Raw genomic sequence first — 22135 nt, forward strand, 5'->3', positions numbered from 1 at the left:
AAAAAATTTTTGTGAAGAATGTCTTAAAGGAGAACTCCGGGCAATTTTCAAGTTAATCTTGATCGTTAGACCTTTGTGAGTACTGACTATAGAAAAAAAACCGAACCGGATTGGTGTTTGCTACGCGGAGCTGCGACCGCGAATGCCCAGAGCTCCCACCCAGCTAAAACGGCAGCTATGGGGGCATCGACATAAAGAGCGTTTTTGAGCCTCTTAACAGACACAAAATGCAATTAAAATGTCTGTCCAACATGAACAGGGACCCTACATGTGAACAAGATGCGTTTAGCAACTTAGCAATGGTTTCAACTCACCTAAATAGTCTTTTAGACGGCAGGCTGTAGTCTCGCGCTGCAGTCCCGTGCTGTAGCCGGAAAAGGTAAACAATGTCCAGGTGGGAGGAGCGTTGATCATGTGCGACGAGTCTTCGTACATGGAATGGCATTTTTCTTCAAACGGCCCCGCTGTGTTGAGTGTGTGTAGTCATCCTTGTCAAAGTGTTCGCTGCAAATGCGGTAATCTTTAGCGCGTAGTACTTCTACGGGAGTTTGCACATCAAGTTGAAGTACAACTAGCCACAACTGCAGAATCTCAAGGTCATGAAAAGGAAGACGAAGAAAATTTAAGCTCTTATATTTTCGCATTCTGTTGCCACAATTCGTAAAGGCACAAACACGAACCATTTCTTCTTCACTTGTAAGCAACTCTGATCATAACTCGTCGCACATGATCAACGCTCCTCCCACCTGGACATTGTTTACCTTTTCCGGCTACAGCACGGGACTGCAGCTCGAGACTGCAGCTTGCCGTCTAAAAGACTATTTAGGTGAGTTGAAACAATGGCTAAGTTGCTAAACGCATCTTGTTCACATGTAGGGTCCCTGTTCATGTTGGACAGACATTTTAATTGCATTTTGTGTCTGTTAAGAGGCTCAAAAACGCTCTTTATGTCCATGCCCCCATAGCTGCCGTTTTAGCTGAGGGGGAGCTCTGGGCATTCGCGGTCGCAGCTCCGCGTAGCAAACACCAATCCGGTTCGGTTTTTTTTCTATAGTCAGTACTCACAAAGGTCTAACGATCAAGATTAACTTAAAAATTGCCCGGAGTTCTCCTTTAAATGATATGATGAAGAATATAATATCAAATACTGTCTCAAATAATTAGGGTATTTAAAAGAACTGAACAGAGTATAATAACTAAGGGAAGATCATTAATGAAAACAGAAAAAATAAGAGGACCCAATGTTGAGCCCTGTGGTACACCTCTTTCTTGAATAAATAATTCAGATTGTTTCCCTTGAATAACAACACATTGTTTTCTGTTACGTAAATAAGAATTAAACCACAATAAAGAGTTTCGAGAAAGACCCAACTGCATGCAGCTTGTATAATAATAAATAATGATCAACTAGATCAAAAGCCTTCTTAAGATCGATAAAGATAGCCCCTGTAAGGTACAACTAATGTGTGCTTTTTAGAAAGCTATTTTAATATTGATATTTTTACAAATATCCACTTTTAAGTTATCAGATGGTTACTATGTAAAATCAAGATAACACGGTTGACATTTTATCGTACTGAAAAACATAATATATACAGTAAAATTGTTCTGGAAGAGATAATGTTTTTGATGGATAATGATTTTATTGACAAGTTTATTTTGTGGCATTAGAACAAAGTTTTTGTTATTTTGGGAGTAGTTTGTTACTTTAAAAGAAAAAAAAAGCTTTTATTTCAGTTTATTCGTTTTCTTTACAAGCCAACAATGTCTAAACAAATTTACCTACCTCAAAAATAAATATTAAAGATGTAAACACCATATAATGGTGATAATGAGAACTATATGGTGAACTATTGTAAGGTTAGGGCACTCTAAGAGGTTTTAATGTTTTTTAAAGACACAAAACAGTTCATAATTGTGTAACATATCATTACAATTTAAAATAACTCTTTTACAGTTTAATATATTTTAAAATGTATTATTTTCCTGTGATGCATCATTAACATGATCCTTCAGAAATCATTCTAATGATATTATCAACGTTGAACAGTCGTGCTACTTAATATCTTTGTGAAAAAAATATGTTTTTTTTTCAGAATAGCACAGTTAAACAGCATTTATTTAAAACAGTATCTGACATTACTGTCACTTTTTGCTCAATTTAATGCATCCTTGCTTTTCTTTAAATATATATATATATATATATATATATATATATATATATATATATATATATATATATATATATAATCTTGTGAACTTAAAACTATTTATGAGTATTGTATAGAGTAACATAATAAAATTTGGGGTTGCTTACCCCATCTTCCCGTACACATAATATAGAATTTTGCAGAAGTAATTCCGCTTCAGGGAGCGGAACATAGTGAGTGTTTAACTTTATGAAAATGAACTTTGTTCTCCTTGTCCAGTTAAAGTTCAGTGATCAGAGATTTATAAAGTCACACTTGTTATGGTGGCCCTTTGCACAAGAATCGGAAATTCCAGGGCCGGATGTTTAAAGGCGGGCAGTTTCTTTTCACAACTGTAAAAAAATCAATCCCATCAGCTTAATGTGTGTGTGCATGTGTGTGTCATATGGGACTGAGTCTTGATGCACATCTGGTTGTGTGATTCCGTCCCAAGCAGTCGTGTAATTTAGAGATGTCTCATGGTTGGAGCACTAACAGCCTTTACAATTTACAACAGATAAGCTCAAATATAGAATTACGCACATTCACAAACACACACTTGTATGTCTGTAATTATTGCCAGTCGCAGCGACAAACAGTCTGAAGGAATGTTACTGCTAGTCGGTAAGTTTCATACTGTTTTTTTATCTCTCCTGTTATCTTTCTTTTGCTTTCTTTCAATCTTTCTTTCATCATTTTGTGTTTCTTTTTACCTGGCGCTCTTGTTCTTTAGTACGTCAATAGCGCACTTATCTCTCTCTCTGTCGCTCTGTCTCTCTTTGCGCTCCGTCTCTCCACCCACACATAACTCCGCCCTTGTGTTTACATTCCCCACTCCAAATTTGGAGGGCTCAAGGTCCTCGGAGGTCCATGCGCGCTCTACAACAAGCATATGTGTGTGTGTGCAGCTGTATTCCGAGGAGCATTGGCTGGTTCAAGCGGAATAATGCTTCCCAAGCCAGGATTTTCCCGTACACCCATGAGGGGCACCTGAAAGGGGTTACCTGTGTTTGGAGGTGGAGAGAGAGAGAAAGAGAGAGAGACGGGGAGAGCGAGCAGCACTGTAAGAGGAAAGGGAGGAGGGAAAACAGGGGAAAGGGAGGAAAAAGATTGACTGAGAGAAATAAAAAGTAGAAGGGGAAAGAAAAGGAGACCCAGGGGAGCTGTTATCACCTTATGGGAAAGAATGCAAGCTGCCTGTCTGTTTAAAACTGCATGAGCAGAGAAGGACAGAAAAAGAAGCATGCAGGAAAAAATGGGAACAGTCGCCTGCAGGATAAACACGGTCAGGACTGCTTGCCTTTCCCCCCTTTCTTTATTTATTCAAGGAATATTTTTTTTATTTTTTATTTTTTGTGTGTATTGTATAATCTCTCTTTTCACTTTGACTCTGTCAGATGTCTCTTTCTCTTGCTCTTTGTAATAGTTTCTATGGTCAAAGTCATCTGTTGTCCTCTCAGATACCTTTGGGGTCTAATTCGAGAGGATGTTTCTGGAAAGCATTAAGTTTGTCCCGCGCCGTGCGTTTTTGAAGCGGTGCGAGGTGGTGGGATACGCTTTCAACAGGAAAACGGGTGATTTGTTTTGTGAGCTGTTGAAAGCTCTTGTGATAAATTAATGCAGTTGTACTTTTGAGAGTTCCCCGTTTTGCATTTGATGTAGTTTTGATGAAACATGGGCAGAATATTAAGAAATATGACCAAGAAAGGACTTTTTGACAGATTCAAAGTCAAGTATGTCGTTAATGCATTGGTCCGTTTGAGGCTTTGAGCTAGTTAGTTTTGATCAAGTGGTCTATTATATATTTATTTTAGATAATGATTATGTATGATAGTATGGTGACTCTTGAATCACAGTTGTTGTGTGCGTGTGTGTGTGTGTGTGTGTGTGTGTGTAGGAGAGAGTTGCCAGCTGTGGTGTTTTATCATGCATGCCTGGTATTTGGATTTCAGCCTCTTGAGACTAGAGAAGCTTTACTGGTTTAGTTAAAAAGAGTCTGTTTTTCATCAGTTGACATACTGACCAGTTTTGCCATTTTCTGATCAGTCTAGGCGTCTTTAACTACTATATACTTGTACAGTGTACTTAATGTGTTCATGTTGTATTGCAAAACACTTTTGCTGCTGTTGAGGTGGGGTACAGGTATAGAACAGGACAGGTTTGGTATGTTTAGGTTAAAAGGTTGGTTAAGAGGTAGTTTCTGCAATTGTATAATTGCAGAAAACATATGTAAAACATATGTACACAACATTCAGTGCATTATAACAAATGACAAACTTATATTTTAGGATTTTAATATGATTGCAGAAAATAAGTTCTGTGACCAACAAAAGTTTATGAATCTTAAATGTTTTGTTCATGTAATCTTCACAAATTAATCTTTTTATGAATTTTGAAGCCCACATACAGTCAGCAGAAGTAAAAAGCTAAACTTAGGCTATAACCTAAACTCTTTCAGTCTTTATTTAAAAAAAAAAAACTTTTACCATGAAAGTTTGAGCTAGAATCGTTTGCAAGAGTGTGATTATAAACACTATAAGGCTGTGAAAGCGGACCAGTGAGTAAGTAAATTTACACATCTCTTTGTTATGATGACGTTTAAATTCTCCGAACACCTCTTCAGTCCTATTTAGCCACTTGTAAGCAATCGCCTTTTTCAAGACAACTAAAAATATTTCATAACACCCCCTTGTGATTTGTTAAAGCTTTATGTCGTAGAATAAAACATGAAAATGTCTTGAGCTTGTGTTCACCACAGACATTGTTTCAGGCATTTAACCAAAAACTCATTAAGTTCAGGACGATGCAACCGGTAGTGCTACAATATAAACTCGTTTCCTGGTTTTGGCCTATAAAAATACTTAATTCCTGCAGCTCTCAACTGTAAAAATTGATCATAGAGTGTGGCGTGATGCTAAATGTTGGTGTTTACGTGCATTTGTACAACCTGCATGTGTGATGCTGCCTGCTGGCTTCACGTTGAACGTATATGTGTTATCAGTCATGATCAATGCGAGTGTGTGTGAGTGTGTCATGACACATGAAGCTATCTGCCGCGATCTGTGTTCAGCTGCCGCTGGCTGACTGATGTGTCTTTGCTAGAACACACACAACGGCCACACAAAGACATCTAGGTCTGTGTATTTGCGTGATGACTAAGGTGTCTGACACTCGCAAGAGACGTGTTAACATCACCACTGTATCCCAGACTATGACACACAGGGCTAAATGGAGGAGGAGTGGGTGAAGATAAGTACTTCTGATAAACATGTTTAAAATGAAATGCATTCACATATCATAGATCATCGATGCCAACTGGGAAAATCTATACAACCGCATCTGTTGCTGAAATCTTTTGCATGATGTTACATCATGGGGGCTGGCAAGACCTTTGGTCAATGGAAGAGAGTAGGTTCAGTTTCCTTATTAGGTCAACGTATGATGTTCTCCCATCACCACATAACCTAAACCTCTGGGTAGGAGAGGATCCCTCTTGTTCTTTGTGTTCATCACCTGCCACATTAAGGCACATTTTGACAGGATGTAAGGTGGCTCTTAGCCAAGGTTGGTTTACTTGACGCCATGACCAAGTATTGCGATGTTTGGCTTTAGCATTGGAAGGCAAGCGTAGTATGACCAATAAGTTGCCGCCTGTTCTAGCAAAACATTACACGCAGAAGACAATATTCCTCCACCCAGGCGAGCAACCACCAAGAAAAGGTGCTAACACCAATTCTCGCGAAACTGCGGGATGCTCATCTGGCCACTGAAGCAGAACAGCGAGAATGGAGAGTCCAAGTTTACCCAGTGGAAGTGGGTTGTCGAGGTTTTGTGGCACACTCTACAACCCGGTTCCTCAGAGACGTCGGATTCAGTGGCCAAGAGTTGCGTCGCACAGTAAATAACTTATCTGAAGCAGCAGAAAGGAGCAGCAACTGGCTGTGGTTGACGGAAAGATTCTAACTGGCTGTGTACAGGCCGCCATGCTACGGTTTCGTAGGATTCTTGAAAACTTGAAGAGTCTGTTGGTTTATTTGTATAAGTTGTATAGTATTTACAGTCATTACGTTCCTGTGTATATTGCGTGAATGACGGGTGGTTGGGCAGATATTGTGTTTTGCGGTAGGTGGTATGCCATACGGAACTGTTGCCACTGAAACTGCATATTAACGCACCAGTGGGGCTCGACAGCCTTAGTCAAACGGGTTGGCGCGTATGGTTGGGTTGCGGAGAGATTGTTAGATTGTGGTTAGGTCTCAGCAGCAAGAGGGAAGTAGAGGTCAGTAAGCTGGGCTGAGTTGAGTGGGGGACGGAGGGGGGTGACTCTGGGACGCCAGAGTCACTGTCGAGCCCTCTTGAGGTGTCGTGGGCTAGTTGACGAAACACTGAGGACGGAAGGTGCCTTTTGAAGACCCTAGAGATGTTCCCTACTCCGTTCAATCCAGAGGGTTGTTATGGGGGGACCGCACTGTGGTTGCAGCCGTTGTGTGTGCTGACGCGCAAATACACTGCAGTTATTAACACCAGACAGAAGGAGATTCACGTCACCAGATGGAAAGAAGCGTAAATGGATGGAGAAGCATAGGTTACTGTAAAGCTACGTCTTAGTTGGCGCTTATCTTGGCGAAAGCCGAGTACAAATCGGCATGAAGTTTTAACATCTACTCTCGTGTAATGGAAATCATCCACACCAACAGGTGTCAGTATGAAGTCATATAGGCCAGAGAGTGATGCACATAGATGCACAAATTACTTAAAGGTTTAGTTCACCCCAAAATGTAAATCCTGTCATCACTTACTCACCCTCATGTATGTCGTTCTAAACCCATAAGACTTTCGCTCATCTTCGGAACACAAATGAAAATATTTTTTATAAAATCTGAACAATTTATGTCCCTCCATTGACAGCTACAAAATTACAACTTTAGCACTTTAAATAGTTTATGAAGAGTTCGTAAAATCCATATGAATTAAGTGGTTTAGTCCAAATTTTCTGAAGAGACACGATCACTTTATATGATGAACAGATTTAACTTGGACTTTTATTCCTTTAGATAAAAACTGAAAGAGTTGTCAGAAGCTTAGTAATGGCAGAGAATGTCTAATATGGGGGGAACGTTCACTCAGTAAACTTCCGGCTTCTGAACTGGTTGCAGTTCCACTCTGGTTCCATATGAGGGCGCTCACAAGACGAGTGCAGAATGAATGGAGGTCAATGGAGCTATACCCCTAAAAATCCACTTTTCTCAGGATATAATTTTTTTGTCTAGTAATTTGAATGTTGTATTCGAAAGGAGATGCAAAGAAATTACTCATTGCTGGGTGTTAGATTTTTTAGAGTCACTCATTTGCTTTAAAAAGTCTTTTAAAATGTCAGTGACGTCATACACATCGTTCCACCAGAGATACTGCTTTACGGCAATCCTTCAGTCACTTTGGTGCTTTCGCGCTCTGCACTTTCTTTTCATCGACAACACTGCTGACACAGGTAAATACACGCGCTAGAAGAGTTTTTGTTTTGTTGTTTTAAAAGACCATGCCGAAAATACACACACACATTCTGGTCCTGCTTCTGATGCCAGGATGCCATCAAGCGGTATCTCTGGTCGTAATCAGTCCTTCACTAACCAATCAGCGTTCATTAGCAGAATGCTAGCGTGTAATGGGCAACAACAACTCAACCTGTAAGAAATCGAAAGGACATAAGTACTCGTTCATTCAACTTTCGACCTATAACCCATGTTGAACTTGCAAAATCTACAATCAAATCTGAGATTTCTCAATGGCAATAGGGTGAAAGAGACAAATTTAGCCGTCTAGCTCCATAGACTCCCATGCATTTTGCACTCAGGGCGATCGCCCCCCAGTGGAACTCTGGTGGAACTACAACCAAAATTCGGTACAATAGGGCTTAATAGGGAGTGAACAGGCTTTCCGTATACAGGCTTTGGTAATGGTAATGTTGACCATGATGTAGTTAGTTTAGAGCCTACATTTAGCTTTTTACTCCTGGCTATTGTATTTAGACATAAATTCAAAAAAGCTATGTTAATTTGTGAAAATGATTTTGATGGACAAAAATGTGTAAGCATCATAAACTTATTTTTTGTAATAAAGGACCCCTATTGGGTTTTTGTTGTGGGAACCAGTATGATGCTAACTTCCGGGATGGCCTACAAATTGATGTCATTCCTGCACCACTCTATTGTACTGATCCTTTTCGTTCTTTCTTTCACAGCCAAGCCAAATGAAGGCGACCATTCTCTGAGCAGTGACTCTGGACTCTCCAGCTCCTCCCAGTGGACTGGAGGACAAGCCTCTGGGCTCACGATCAGCTACAGCTCTGAGGAGCATACTCGGCTCCACAGAGGTAATCCTGGGCTTAGAATGGAGGAGGAACAACCTTCTCTAGGCATCCCGAGACATGACCCTATAGCCAGTCAAGCTGCATTTGATCATTCCAGTCATTTAAACAGTAAAGCTATGTTCACAGAACGGGAGACGGACATTATAGATGATGACGACGACATCACCACCCCTAATGACGCCATTGCTGCTGCTGACTCTAAAGACACACTATCTTCAATGGAACTGTCTGGTTTGTCTTCAGGTGAATGTCAGAACTCTATCCAATCAGATGACTGTCAAACTGGTGCTCCTCCTGCCATATTTAGAGATAATGTGAGTTCCTCAAACACACTTATACACTCATCAGTACCTGCTGGAAATCAGACACATATATGGGTGACACAGCAGCAGTCGGTGTCGCAGTCCACCTCTTACACCCACACTCCATCAGACAGACTGGAACACAAGGAGGAGATGGAGCTCCAAAGAGGTGTAAGCAAACCTTCACTACCAGACAACGGCTTTCCAGAGGCGCAGTCAGAGCCAGAGAAGGACGATGAGTTTGCAACACTAGCTTTGGATATAGATCAATCAATCGAACAGCTCAATCAGCTGATCCTGGACCTTGATCCTGACTTTGAGCCAATCCCCACACAGGCAAGGAGTCACATGACCCGCTCAGCCTCCCTTCACACCAATGGAAAGACACAATCAGGTGGAAGGGCCAAATCCCACCAATCAGGCAAGAACAAATCCTAATACATTCACCAATTCTAAATCCATTTACTAATTTCAACTGACCAGCAATCCACCAACATTCACTTTCGACATCCGGTGTAGACACAGTGTTCATTATATTTATATATATATATATATATATATATATATATATATATATATTCTTCTTCTTCTTTTTTTTTCTAAACCTAAAACCCATAGCATGCTGTCAGTTTATATCAAATAATTTTAATTTAATTAATTGCTCAGCATTTCATTATGTTTGTAAAATCAATTCAATATAAAATATAAAAGTAACTATAAAAAGATATCATAGTGCATCCAACAATATGGTGTTTATTATGTTTACACTACAGTTCAAAAGAAGGGGATCAGTAAGGTATTTGTCATTAAATTGATCAAAAGTAACAGTAAGCACATTTAAAATGTTACAAAGATTTGTTTATCTAAAATATGCTGTTATTTTGAACATTAAAAATAACAGCATGAAAAAGAATCCTGAAAGAAATGTTAAGCAGCATCTGTTTTCAACATTGATAATAATAAGAAATGTTTTTTGCTCAGCAAATCAGCAAATTATAATGATTTCTGAAGGATCGTGAAGACTGGAGTAATGATGATGAAAATTTTAATTTGTAATATTATTATACAATATTACTGTTTTCATTGTAATTTTAATCAAATCAGCCTTGGTGAGCATAATAAACTCACTTTCAAATTCTTTCAAAAATATATAAAAATGTTACCGACCCCAAACTTTTTAATGGTAGTGTGTATGTATATAAGCATATATGTTACCATCATATTTCAATTATATGCATTTTTGTAGCTTTCAGTGGCATTTTTGTCTTGTTCACTGGTTCATTTCTGAGCCTGCAGTCTAGTGACTTAGCTGATGTTTCCATTGAGGTTTCTATTGGCAGGGGCCTAAATTATGTTAATAAATGCACACAAGTAACATACAATGGTTCTCTATGTGCAGCTCCTGACAGGTTTTCTAAAGAAAATAAAGTCCTGCCTTTCATTTCAGTGAGTATGTGTGCGCGTGTGTGTAAGTGTGACTGTGTTTGAATGTAAAAACATCCAGGTCTAGTATGGAGTGTTTGCATCGTGCAAATGACCTCTGAGCTGGCTTTTTGTTTAAAATGTAACATAATCATATTTCTAGTGGTGTATTAACACTGCCGTTGACAACTTTTTGGTGACTTCCTAATAATGTTATATTGACTGCTGCTCTTTACCAAACACATCATCTCTGATGCAGTCCCCCCATGAACTCAATACTCTTGTTGCTTTTGAAGTGTGTCTTCTGCCTTGCATGTGTTCCCTGTCTATTCTTTAATAAGATCCTAAGATCCTTTCAGCAGGTTCAGCCCATGTCAGAGCAGCTCTGGCACCTGGAATTGAGTCCTTTAGTTGAGTGGTGATTTCACCCTGTTGTACTGAAATCTATGCAGAGTGTTATTATTCCTATAGTATGTCACTAGATATATGCCCTGTGGGGTGCGTGTGTATGTGTGTGTGTTTGAATACACATGTGTAAGGGCTGAGGAATGCTTTTGAAGTGACCGTCTCCTGACACACAAAATATGTTGTCTTTCCCCATGGCTGAGTCTTGAGGATTTTTAAAGTGATAGTTAACAGTGCCTGTACTGTTGGCCATTTGTAATCAATTATTACCATGTTTTATAGTCATTATGAAAAACTGGGATACAAAGTAGTTTTTTTTAACCTGAAAATAATCAAAGTTTAGGATTAAGAAGATTATCAAAGAAAAGATTAGATAACCAAGAAATGTTATGTAAAATGAATAGGAATTTTTAAGACTCTGGATTGTCACTTATCAAATAAGCAAATTCGTGTTATTGATAATATGAGTCTTAGTACAGACAGTCTGATTTTTTTGCTTCCACTGAAGCTCAAGATTCACTCAGAATTTCAAACAATTCTAGTGAAGATGATTCATTAGTTTTCTTTTTCATGCATCTTTTTCATTTGGTGCTGCTACTAAAGCAAAATACAGAAACTAAAAAAGACATTACGAAAAACTTTTTGGTCATACTGTTATGCAATAATACAATTTATGATGGAAATTGTTTAAAAAAATATGCAAAACGAAAGCATTTTCACTGGTGTCGTAAAATTGTATTTATTTATTTGTTTTTATTAAATTTCATGTATCTGTATTTAATGTTTATTTATCTATTTACTGTGGAATGTATTTTCTTACACACCTGACGTAAATGGGTTCTCATGGATCTTATCAAAACAAGCATTGTATAAGAACATTCTATTTCAGGTCATTCTCTATGAAACGCTTTAACTTTGTTAAATGTTGTTGTTCGAAAAGTATGAATAAGAGTGAGATTTCTGAATGACTGGTCACAGTCAAATGTGATTTGCCATTCAGTGAAAATCAGTTGTGAATGCCTGCTAAATAACTCTTTCTTTCTCTCTCTCTCTCTCTCTCTCTCTCTCTCTCTCTCTCTCTCTCTCTCTCTCTCTCTCTCTCTCTCTCTCTCTCTCTCTCTCTCTCTCTCTCTCTCTCTCTCTCTCTCTCTCTCTCTCTCTCTCTCTCTCTCTCTCTCTCTCTCTCTCTCTCTCTCTCTCTCTCTCTCTCTCTCTCTCTCTCTCTCTCTCTCTCTCTCTCTCTCTCTCTCTCTCTCTCTCTCTCTCTCTCTCTCTCTCTCTCTGTGTCTGTCTAGGCTGGAGACAGAAACAGCTCAGTGATGTCTCTGAATACTCGGTGTTGCGGAGTGCGGGTGGTGATCAAATCCAGAACATCCAGAGATTTGCCTTTGACACACCATCTCCGGTATAAATATACACAGATTTATACCTGCACAATTACTTCATAAGTGTATAGCCTCAAAACTAGTCCAATTGAATCGCTCACTAACCCTGTACAAACTTCTGCCCACTAAAATACAAGTTAAACTTGTATTGAACCTGGAACATTCCTACAACAATGCCTTGTCTGTTTTTGTCTGTTCCAGAGAGGTCTATATCACACTGACACTGTTGACTTTGGTGACCACCCTCCAGAGGTTGACAACCCACTGTGGGTGGGTCTTAATCAAGTTCCACCCACACCGGCATTTCCTGTGACACCCCCCACTCCATATTGTAAGTCTGACACAGTGTTTAATGTTTGGTATGCGAGTTTGAAATTGTGTGGCATGTGAAGCCTTTCACAGTCTTATTACCCTCTGCTGATGTAATCTTTTTTAAGATATCAGAGCACCCTTTTGTGGTCACTTATGAAAAAATATAGCGCAGTATTAAAGTAATACCTTTACCACAATGTTAATTTAACAGTATTCTCAGAATTCCACAATTAGGGAGCAATAGCAGAAAAAGCCATGTCACCCTTTTGATTTTAATTTAGTTTATGGACAAGGAGCACCATCTAGTTAGATGATCTCCATCTTCTATCATTTTGTTGAAAAACCAAAAGGTCAGGATGGGTTAATAATTGGTACTGATGAATTCCTGTATATAGCAAATTAAACAATATGTGATGAGACAAATGCATGAATTACGTTATCCGTGTCTGTAGTAGTACGAATCGATTTCAATTCGGAGATTAGTCGGTAGAAGTCAGCCTTAACAACACTTGTAACCTGCTTATGAAGTACTAATGCAAGAGTCTAGAATAACAGGTTCTTAACACGATCTGAAACGCTTGATAAAATAAAGGCTAGCCTTCTTGGTCTCCTTGGTGGCTGAAAGAGATCCAAAAACAACACACTCTGTCTTACTAGGGTAACGATGGAGAAAATGACTGGCAACCAGGCTTTCTCCTCACCAAAGCAATGTACTTGTGAACAAAATTGAGACCCACTTGGATTGAGTGAAATATATAGTTTTGTATCATCAACATATAAATGATACAAAATGTTGTATTTATGAACATTTTAGCCTAATGGACATGTATACAATGAAAATAAAATTGGTCCAAGGATAGAACCCTGTGGCACAACACTACTTAATGTGCTTAATGTCACTTTCTCCTCACAGTGAAGAGTGCACATGACTTCATACCTTCAAGACCTGGCTCTCAAACCAGTAGACACTACATGAGCTCTCCAATATGGCAAGGTAATCAACTACCATAGTGGCTACATCCTTATGCTACTTCCTTTTACTTTAGCAAAATTATGTCTGCATCCACATGAGAAGATGAAAATGTGTGTGGATATCATTTTGTGTATGTCTTTGGTCAATCCATTCAAGGATAGAATTTAACTGCATTTTGCACAAATTTGACCTTTACAAATGGTCCCCAGTAGCAAAGTTTGTCTTGCTGTTTTCACAAAATCTGTGCTGTTCAAAATAACTCTGCAACAGGATGTGGCCATTGGGTCAGGATGCATACTTCCTGTAAACCTGGCCATTCAGTGCTTTGGGAACCTGGAAGTGGGTGCTTAGAATTAACCCCAAATTATACTTCAGTTTTGACGCGAACGCTTACAGTATGCATACATCCAGCCTTTTAAACACATAGCCTTTTAAAGTACATTCCATTTCATATTGTGCACAAACACAGACGCTCTACACGTGCACTAGAAAATTTCATTTGTCTATTGTTTGCATTATGTATCTCCAGAAGTTAGTGATAAAAATGTTACAGCTATCTCTTAACCCCCTCACACAATACTGTGTTTATCGTCTATTGTTCTTGCGATCTCCAGTAGCTTGTTGTTGTTGTTCTGTCTCCCTTTGTCGAGCAACTAATTAACACAAAAATAATTCATGACACATACTTGAGCCAAGCATCTGATGGCGAAATGTGAACTCAGTTTGCATAAACGTGAAAAGAAAAGGAAGCTCTCTTTTTTTTACTTTTCTTTTTTTTTTACCAGTCAACTCCATATTTGTTAGACTTGGTAAAGAAAAGAAAAAAAAAACAAAGATAAATATTAAGTATAGTCTAAAACATCATCACTTTCACAAAAAACCCAGACAAAGATTCAAATATCACTCATAAAAAAATAATTCCATCAGTCGGTCAAGTAACTATTAATGAGGGAAATACTATTGCCTGATTAAATCTTAATAAGGAGGCAAAGGAAAAGATGGGAATAAAGATAGATTGCAAGAGCTATGGAGACCGCATTATGTCACATTATATTACAACATGCCTCACAGATCTATAGACTATAAAAGACTGTATTTTATTTGTGGATTTTTGTTGCCCCTTTTTATACTATACATTTTACTTTTACTGTATAAATAACAGTGATAGATAGACATAAATTCTCAGCAACAAACTGAAGTCACAGCTTTAAATGTTTTTACAATTCCATAATATTTAATCTTTAAGTCAGAGTACCTGTCTAACAGTCCAAGTTTGGTCATTACAAGATTCCTTAGTATTTTAAATGAAAATAATAAAAACAAAAAAACTATATAATGAAACAAATTGATTTCATTATCTCTATGTTTAACACATCCGGTCATCAACAAGTTGGCCCAGAGGACGTTGTATATTTTAATTTCCTGATGTGGGAAGATTTGAAGGTTATGTAACTTCAATCCATCTATGTTTTAGTGTCTAAATAAACAGGAGAAAATAGAAGCTCTCACATCCAAACTCTCACTGACAGACAAATGCAAATATTTACACAGACTTTTGAGGGGGAAGGAAGTTAAAAGCATTGTCCCTTTAAATGTATTTATGTGCTACAGCGGATGAGGTCACATTAAGTACGGTCTGATAAAGGGGAGACAGGAAAAGTATTTTTTCATAACAACAATCTAAATAGGAATTTGTTCCTTAGCAATTGAATTTAGATATAAAGTTAAATTTAGCTGGGAATTTTGTCTATGATTTAAGAGCATTTTTCCCCCTTAGTGTTTTCTTGTGAGTTGTTTGAAAATGTTATTTATTTATTTTTATATACACTACTGTTCAATTTTTTTAAGTGTATTTGAAAGAAATCTCTTATGTTCACCAAGGCTGCATTGCAAATACCCCAAAACAGGATTCCTTTTGTTTTTCAAAGGAATAGAAAGAAAAAATAGAAATTTGATGAATAGAAAGTTTATTTTAAAAAATGCATTTATTTAAAATAGAAATCTTTTGCAATAATATAAACATCTTCACAGTGAATTTTGATCAATTGAATGCATCCTTGCTGAATAATTCGTACTGAACCAAACCTTTGAACAGTGGTGTAAAAAATATGTAAACATCTATAAACAAAATAAATTCACCAGAGAAACCTGGTACTTGAGAATGTGTCTTGGATCGATAATGATAGAATATTTTTGCCTCCTGTTTTGCATTTCTCTAATTGCATTTAAAAAATAATTACAAATTGTTATTATATAATTTGAGTGACTTATAAAAAGCGAAGAATCTAAAGTATGTGTTCGATTAATTAATCATCACATTTCAAAATCCTAAACATTGTTCTTGTAATTTAGATTTATTTTTTTGAAGTACAGACTTTCTTCTAGTCTCAAATGGTTTTTTGTAAGTTTATTTTGATCCCGATAGCTTTTGTTCAGTTTAATTTGATCATAAAACCTCATTCAATTAAGTTAGATCGATATTTAAATAAGTGAAATTTTCTGCCAAAGGAACAAAGTCATAATACGTAGTCTTTGTCATGTCAAGTTAAGGATGCTTGCATGTTTTTACTCCAAAACAAGCCCAAAATACAGATGAGGAAAATGACTGTTTTGCATAGAACCAGATGTTGTACGCTGTAGAACATAAGGCAGTCCATAAAAGGACGTCCTCACCCCTGACCCCAGCCAGCGCTGCCGTTTGGTTAGGTGAAACAGACTGTGAGAGTCTGCGAAGAACAATGCTTGAATGGCCTATCAAAGGCAGGAGAGCACTCATGAACTCATATGCTAATGAAGCCATGGGGGTCTTTCACTGCCTTTCTGCCTCATGCCAGTTGGGGGCAGTCGTCCTCCCTCCCTCCCTCCCTCCCTCCCTCCCTCCCTCCCTCTTCCTTTCCTTCAGCCCTCCCCCTTCCTTCTCTCCCTCCTCAAGGCTGGAGTCAGTCAACCAGTCCTGCAGGAAGAATGACGTGAAGTAGTTTTCCATCTGGGGTTTAACAGAATTCCAAAATCTCAATGACTTCATTCAGGCTAGACACAAATGAGTAGAGAGAAAGAGAAAGAGGAAGGGGACAAAGTTGGACAGAACAGCAACTGTGTGACGTGCTGCCCATGGTCAGTGTTTGTGCCGGGAAGCAGACAGCACGAGAGAGAGAGAGAGAGAGAGAGAGAGAGAGAGAGTGAGAGAGAGAGAGAGAGAGAGAGAGAGAATGTGAAGTGGAATAAATGACAAAGCAGGCAACGGTACAGACTGGGGCCATGAAAGAGTGACACTGGGAAACAAAGTAAGCGTGCAAGCGCGTCAGGACACAGCAGTGACCGGCAAGTCCAGCTAATCTTCTGTGGATGAGTCTCTTATGAGGAACACTTCAGCATGACTGCTTCTCTAGGTATGCAGGAAAAGATTTTGTCATTTTGACCCAACTGTGTGTGTGTGTGTGTGTGTGTGTGTGTGTGTGTGTGTGTGTGTGTGTGTGTGTGTGTGTGTGTGTGTGTGTGTGTGTGTGTGTGTGTGTGTGTGTGTGTGTGTGTGTGCTTAAGCATTTGCCTGTGTGTTTGTATGCTAATACATCAGCCATTTGCTGTATCCATCTCTGGCAGACTTGAATTGTCTTCTATGTGTGAACATTCCCCTCACTCTTGAAAATACTTTATCTGCTTTTCTCTTCTCTTCTCATCTCTTCTCTAATTTTTTTATTACATCTTTAGTAGAACGAAAATAATTTTTGGATTACTATATCAGGGTCGGTTTATAGTAAAAACATGTAAATATACTCTTTTATGGAAATTGTATTTATGACATGAATAATTGTTTTCAGAGAAAGTATCTTTATCAAGCAGAAAATATTTCTCGTTTCATCATATATTATTAAATGCAATCAAAAGTGTATGCTTAACAAATTAAACAAATCTTCCAATACCCAGCACCTGGGTAAAAATAATAAAAATAACCAGCAAAATGATCAAATGAACTTGAATTGATCTTGTTATGAGGTTGTTTAGATATTTTTACTGGACAACGAGACAAATACTGATACAAATTTTTTTTTTTTGTATGTGTTCACACTACATGATACACTACTTGATTTTGTACTGCAAACTGCTGTGATGGCAAAAAAAGGTGTGTGTGGGTGTGTGTGTCTGTGTCTACGCACTGTTTGTGCACTTTTAGTTTGTTTGTATGTGAACGTTTCCTGATTCAGCTGGCTCTTGGACACTGGACCGTAATTGGTTATTTGCATTGTAAAAACTTTACTGATAAAGACAAACACATTTAAAGGTCCAATATTTGTGCTTGGACTACCCTATATTTTGTTGGTTCTGTCAGTGTTTGGCATTCCTCATGTGCTTTCTCACAAACAGCCGAGCACTGCTTTACCAGTGGGGTGTTTTGTGGAAAACATCTTGCTTTCACTCTTTTCTAAAGCTCATTTACACTTGACTTGTCCGGTAATTTACCTCAGGTTGGTGATTTAAGCTTGGCCACTTTCTCATCAGGCCTAGGAGATTTATCAAGCTACCGGGGGAGATACTAAAACATAAAGAGATGGATGTGGTGCTCTTGTCTTGAGTGGATGTGTGTAGTAGTGAGCACTTTGATGAAGTGGAGACAGTGGACACTATTCTTCTCTCTGTCCCTGGACAAAAGACAGTTTTGTGTGGGCCTTTGTCCAAATGAATGTGGACGAGTAAAGAATGTGTTATGTAATCGGGTCAGTTTGAACTGAAATTAATTTAATTAGAGCTTGAGAATGAAAAGCACACAACCAAATTATCCAAAGCAAACAATATGGTTTGTTTATTACTGTTCTTTTACTAGGATATGACACAATTTGACAAAGAATAGAAACAAAGGCTTACATAGCAACACTGAATGGAGGAGCAAAACATTTCACATACTGCATGAACCGCAGCAGAATCAGTAAACTGTGCTTATGTTACAAAAGTTACAAATGTGAAAAATGGTGAAGAAACTAAAAGAAATGGTGACCAGTTATAGTATCCACAATTTGACTCCTCCATTACATAATTAAATTAAAAATGTAAAAGACAGGATCTGAAAATACTTTCCCTTAAATAATTACAAAAATATTTAATATTAGTATTTAAATATAGCAGTATATAGCAGAAATATTTTAATTTCCTTTCAGTAATGTTATAAAAACAATAAACGTATTAATATTAAATACTTTCCCTTAAATAATTACATTATGAATAAATAAAACATCTAATGTTAAATATTATTTTCCTTTATTTTAGCTTATTATAAAACATAAGCAAAGAAATATACAAATAATACAGCATATAATATTAAATACTTCATCTTAATTACAATCTACTTTAATAAATTAAAATAATAATTGAATATTAAAACCAATATATTGTATAACATTAAACTTTGTTTTATTTATATTATGAAATAATAACTTTATTTAAAAAAGTTGTGAGATCAATAAATTGACAACATAATCTTTTTACTTTGCTTTAACTGATCAAAATAAGTTCAATTTTAACTTTTTTTTATAAGTTATACAAGATTATTATTCTTTTTTAAAGTCAGTTTAATTTAAGTTGAAATGACTTACATATTTATATAATCAACTTGGATGTTTAAGGCAGCAACTTTTTTTGTACAGTGAATCTTTAAAAATAAACATTCATATAAATGCATGATGTCAGAAAACAAAAGATTAATATCATTAATGACAAATAATGTGATTTATGTTAGAAAGGGACATTTTGGATTCACACAACTAGTTCAGCAGATCTCTGAATACTTTTCTTATCAGATCTATTTCGGTTCCTGTATTGTGAGTCACAAATGAATGGCTGTTAGTTCAATCCTCCAGCTGTTTGTTTGATTGATTGCATGTGTTCAGTGTTCATATTAAGACCACAAATGACTGAAACCCTCCTTAGCTATTTTAATGTGCTGAATACCTATGCAGTGAAAAAGTGTTATTTTTTAGTCTGCGTGTTTGACGCCGTTGTGCAGAATGTCGAGTGGACGAGTCTTTATTACAGCAAAGAAATCATGTGCATGTGGTCATGAAGGGAGGAAGCCCAGGTGTCACAGATAAAGCTCAAATAAGAGCTAAACCTTATTACAGACATGTTTAAGATGTATCATAGAGCTGAAATAATGCCTTTGCCTGGAAAGTATTTAATTCTCCTGTGTTGGATTCTCTCTCTCTCTCTCTCTCTCTCTCTCTCTCTCTCTCTCTCTCTCTCTCTCTCTCTCTCTCTCTCTCTCTCTCTCTCTCTCTCTCTCTCTCTCTCTCTCTCTCTCTCTCTCTCTCTCTCTCTCTCTTTCCCCTCCACACATTCTCTATCTAGTTCAGCTTTGCAACTTTGATCACAACAGCTGGACATTTTTCAACTTGGCTCACTGCGTGTGTGTGCGCGCGAATTCCTCCTTTGAATGGCAAGTTTGTTAAGTCCGTAAAACTGAAGTCATCCTTTGTCTCACTGGCATGCGGGAGATGTAATCCTGAAAGAACAGACATACACACAAACACGCTTAGACACACTTTTATCGCCCTTCTCTTTCATTTGCCAGCCAAATCCCCAACTCCCGACTGTAAGATGCTGATATGACATGCTGATTTTTCTCTTATACTCTTTTCATTCCTTTGGCGATTACATGGAATATTGGTACTTTTCAGTGTTATTTTAGTATCATTGCTGTATCTTTTCGTAATTTTGTGGTGTGTTTTTGTCTTTTTGTAAAGTCTATATAGTTTTTATTAAGTTTTAATTTATTTGGTTTTAGTTATTTTAGTACTTCAATGTATAAGTAAAAGAAAGTTTAAAATTAAATGATGAATTGCTTTTAATATTCAATTACTATGTTATATAATATTATTAATTTTAAAATGCATGTAATATAATTATAATTCTTTTTTAAATATTTTTAAAGTTTTACTTTATTTGATTTTAGTTATTGTAGTACTTCAACTTAAATTAAATTAAAATGAGAAATGTTGCCTTGGCAATTAGCCGAAATAAAATAAGTTTATATATATATATATATATATATATATATATATATATATATATATATATATATATATATATATATATATATATATATATAAATTTTATTTTAGTTAATGTTTGTTATTTCAAGTAATGAAAATGTTTTGTATCGAACTGCAAAAAACGCTAAAAATGATTAAAATGGTGAAAAACAGAAATGGTGACACAATTATAGCATCTATGAAACGCATCCCTTAAATAATTTAATAAAAAATATGTAATATAAAAAATGCTAAAGCATCTAATATTAAAAATGCAAAGCATCTAATATTAAAAATTGCCTTAAATAATTACATGATAAAATAAAAAAAATGCATTGATATTAAATAATTACATTCAAAGTAATAATATTAAAGAAAATATATAATAAAATAATACTGCATCTAATATTTAATGAGACACTTTCTTTGAGTAAGAGGCATGTGGGGTCATTTGTGAATTGTTTTTGTGATGACATGTTGTACCCTCTCCTTTCATCCCGGAGTACTGAGCTGGTCTCCGAACTTGGGTTTTGAAAGCTTGAATAGCTAGAAGTATCTGCATTCACATACATACAAGTTATCTTCTCAATGCAGAACTGGGGCGTCTGATGTCTTAAATTCAGTGCCTCTTTCTTCTTTCTGGAAGGGTCATCCAGATCTTCGTTTCTCTTCTCTTTGAAGGACCGGTGTAGTTCAACAGATCATTGACCTCTTGGCCCACCGGATGGTGCAATCCTCATGTGACCCTGACATCTGTTGATGCCGTCCGCTTTCAGGAGGGTCATGTTGGGATGCCTTTCTGCTTCATTTTAATCCATTCTCTATACTTTTCATGCAAGTCCAGTCTGGTTTTGTGCTGATCTTGCAGGTGGACCAGTATAGCTATGCTTTTCAATTAGAAAAGTTAAATAGGAGGCTGGTGGAAATGGAGCTAAAGTCCAGCTGAAGTTGATTGATAAAGGAAGCCTTGCCGGTTAATCTTGTTATGAAGCCATGGTGGGACACCAGAAAACCAGCATCCCTTGCTGACCACCTGCATCCAGAACAAAACATGTGCTGGTGACCAGTTTTCATCAGGGACAAGCAGACCAGATGAATCTCTGTGAAGCAATTTTGGGATTCCTGCGTCTTGGGAATGAGTTTAAGGGTTTTTGCGGCGGGTCACAATGTCTTTTTTGGGGAATGCTTTAAACTCTTCTGCCTCCAGATGTTGTTTGTGTATTTGTTTATGTGTTTATGTATTCTTAGTTACATTTTCAAAGACCGCATCCCCATGACAACTTATCATATGATGTGGTTAGGGGTGCGGTCATGGCTGAAGAAGAAGCTATCATGATGCTTCGGTATATGTTTGATTGGTAAATGTCTGTTGAAAGAAAACATTCATGGGGAATCCAACATAAAAGTCTGTAAAAGCTAACGGCATTTTGTGTAATTATGGAATGGGTTGTTACTTTGGGACCTTTGGGTAAATTTGCAAAACATCAGCTCTGCTTCTCTGTTGGAGTTACATAAAGTATTACCTCAAGGACCAATGAGCTCTGCCATAATTTTATTTATTTTATTTATTTTCCCAGGATTGTACAATTTCCATCTCGTGAACTACTTGTTTTTTTAACGTCATATTTAAAGATCATTTTATGAGTCTGCAAAATTGAAATAAAGTGGTCAACATTTGAAGTGGATCAAAACCTCTTGTCTTAGAAAAAGGTCAAAATGTTGAACAACTGTAGATTTGTTGAGTTCTCTTGATCTAGAAAT

General features: G+C 37.1%; 1 protein-coding gene across 2 annotated transcripts in view; it reads left to right on the top strand.

The window, feature by feature from the left end:
- tns3.2 (tensin 3, tandem duplicate 2) overlaps positions 1 to 22135 on the top strand; it is a 49740-nt gene that overhangs the window by 12639 nt on the left and 14966 nt on the right. Inside the window, exons 13-17 of one of the 2 annotated variants that reach the window (XM_077220965.1) lie at positions 8428 to 8559; positions 8683 to 9279; positions 11981 to 12090; positions 12272 to 12401; positions 13296 to 13376. In XM_077220965.1, coding sequence (XP_077077080.1) covers positions 8428 to 8559; positions 8683 to 9279; positions 11981 to 12090; positions 12272 to 12401; positions 13296 to 13376 — 1050 coding nt within the window. Of the gene's footprint in view, positions 1 to 8427; positions 9280 to 11980; positions 12091 to 12271; positions 12402 to 13295; positions 13377 to 22135 lie in introns of both variants that reach the window. The other variant, XM_077220964.1, reaches the window with a different exon arrangement.

The sequence above is a fragment of the Siphateles boraxobius genome, unplaced genomic scaffold, assembly GCF_051911475.1.
Source record: "Siphateles boraxobius isolate OS27281-9 unplaced genomic scaffold, OSU_SipBor_1 8, whole genome shotgun sequence".
NCBI classification, from domain to species: Eukaryota; Metazoa; Chordata; class Actinopteri; order Cypriniformes; family Leuciscidae; genus Siphateles; species Siphateles boraxobius.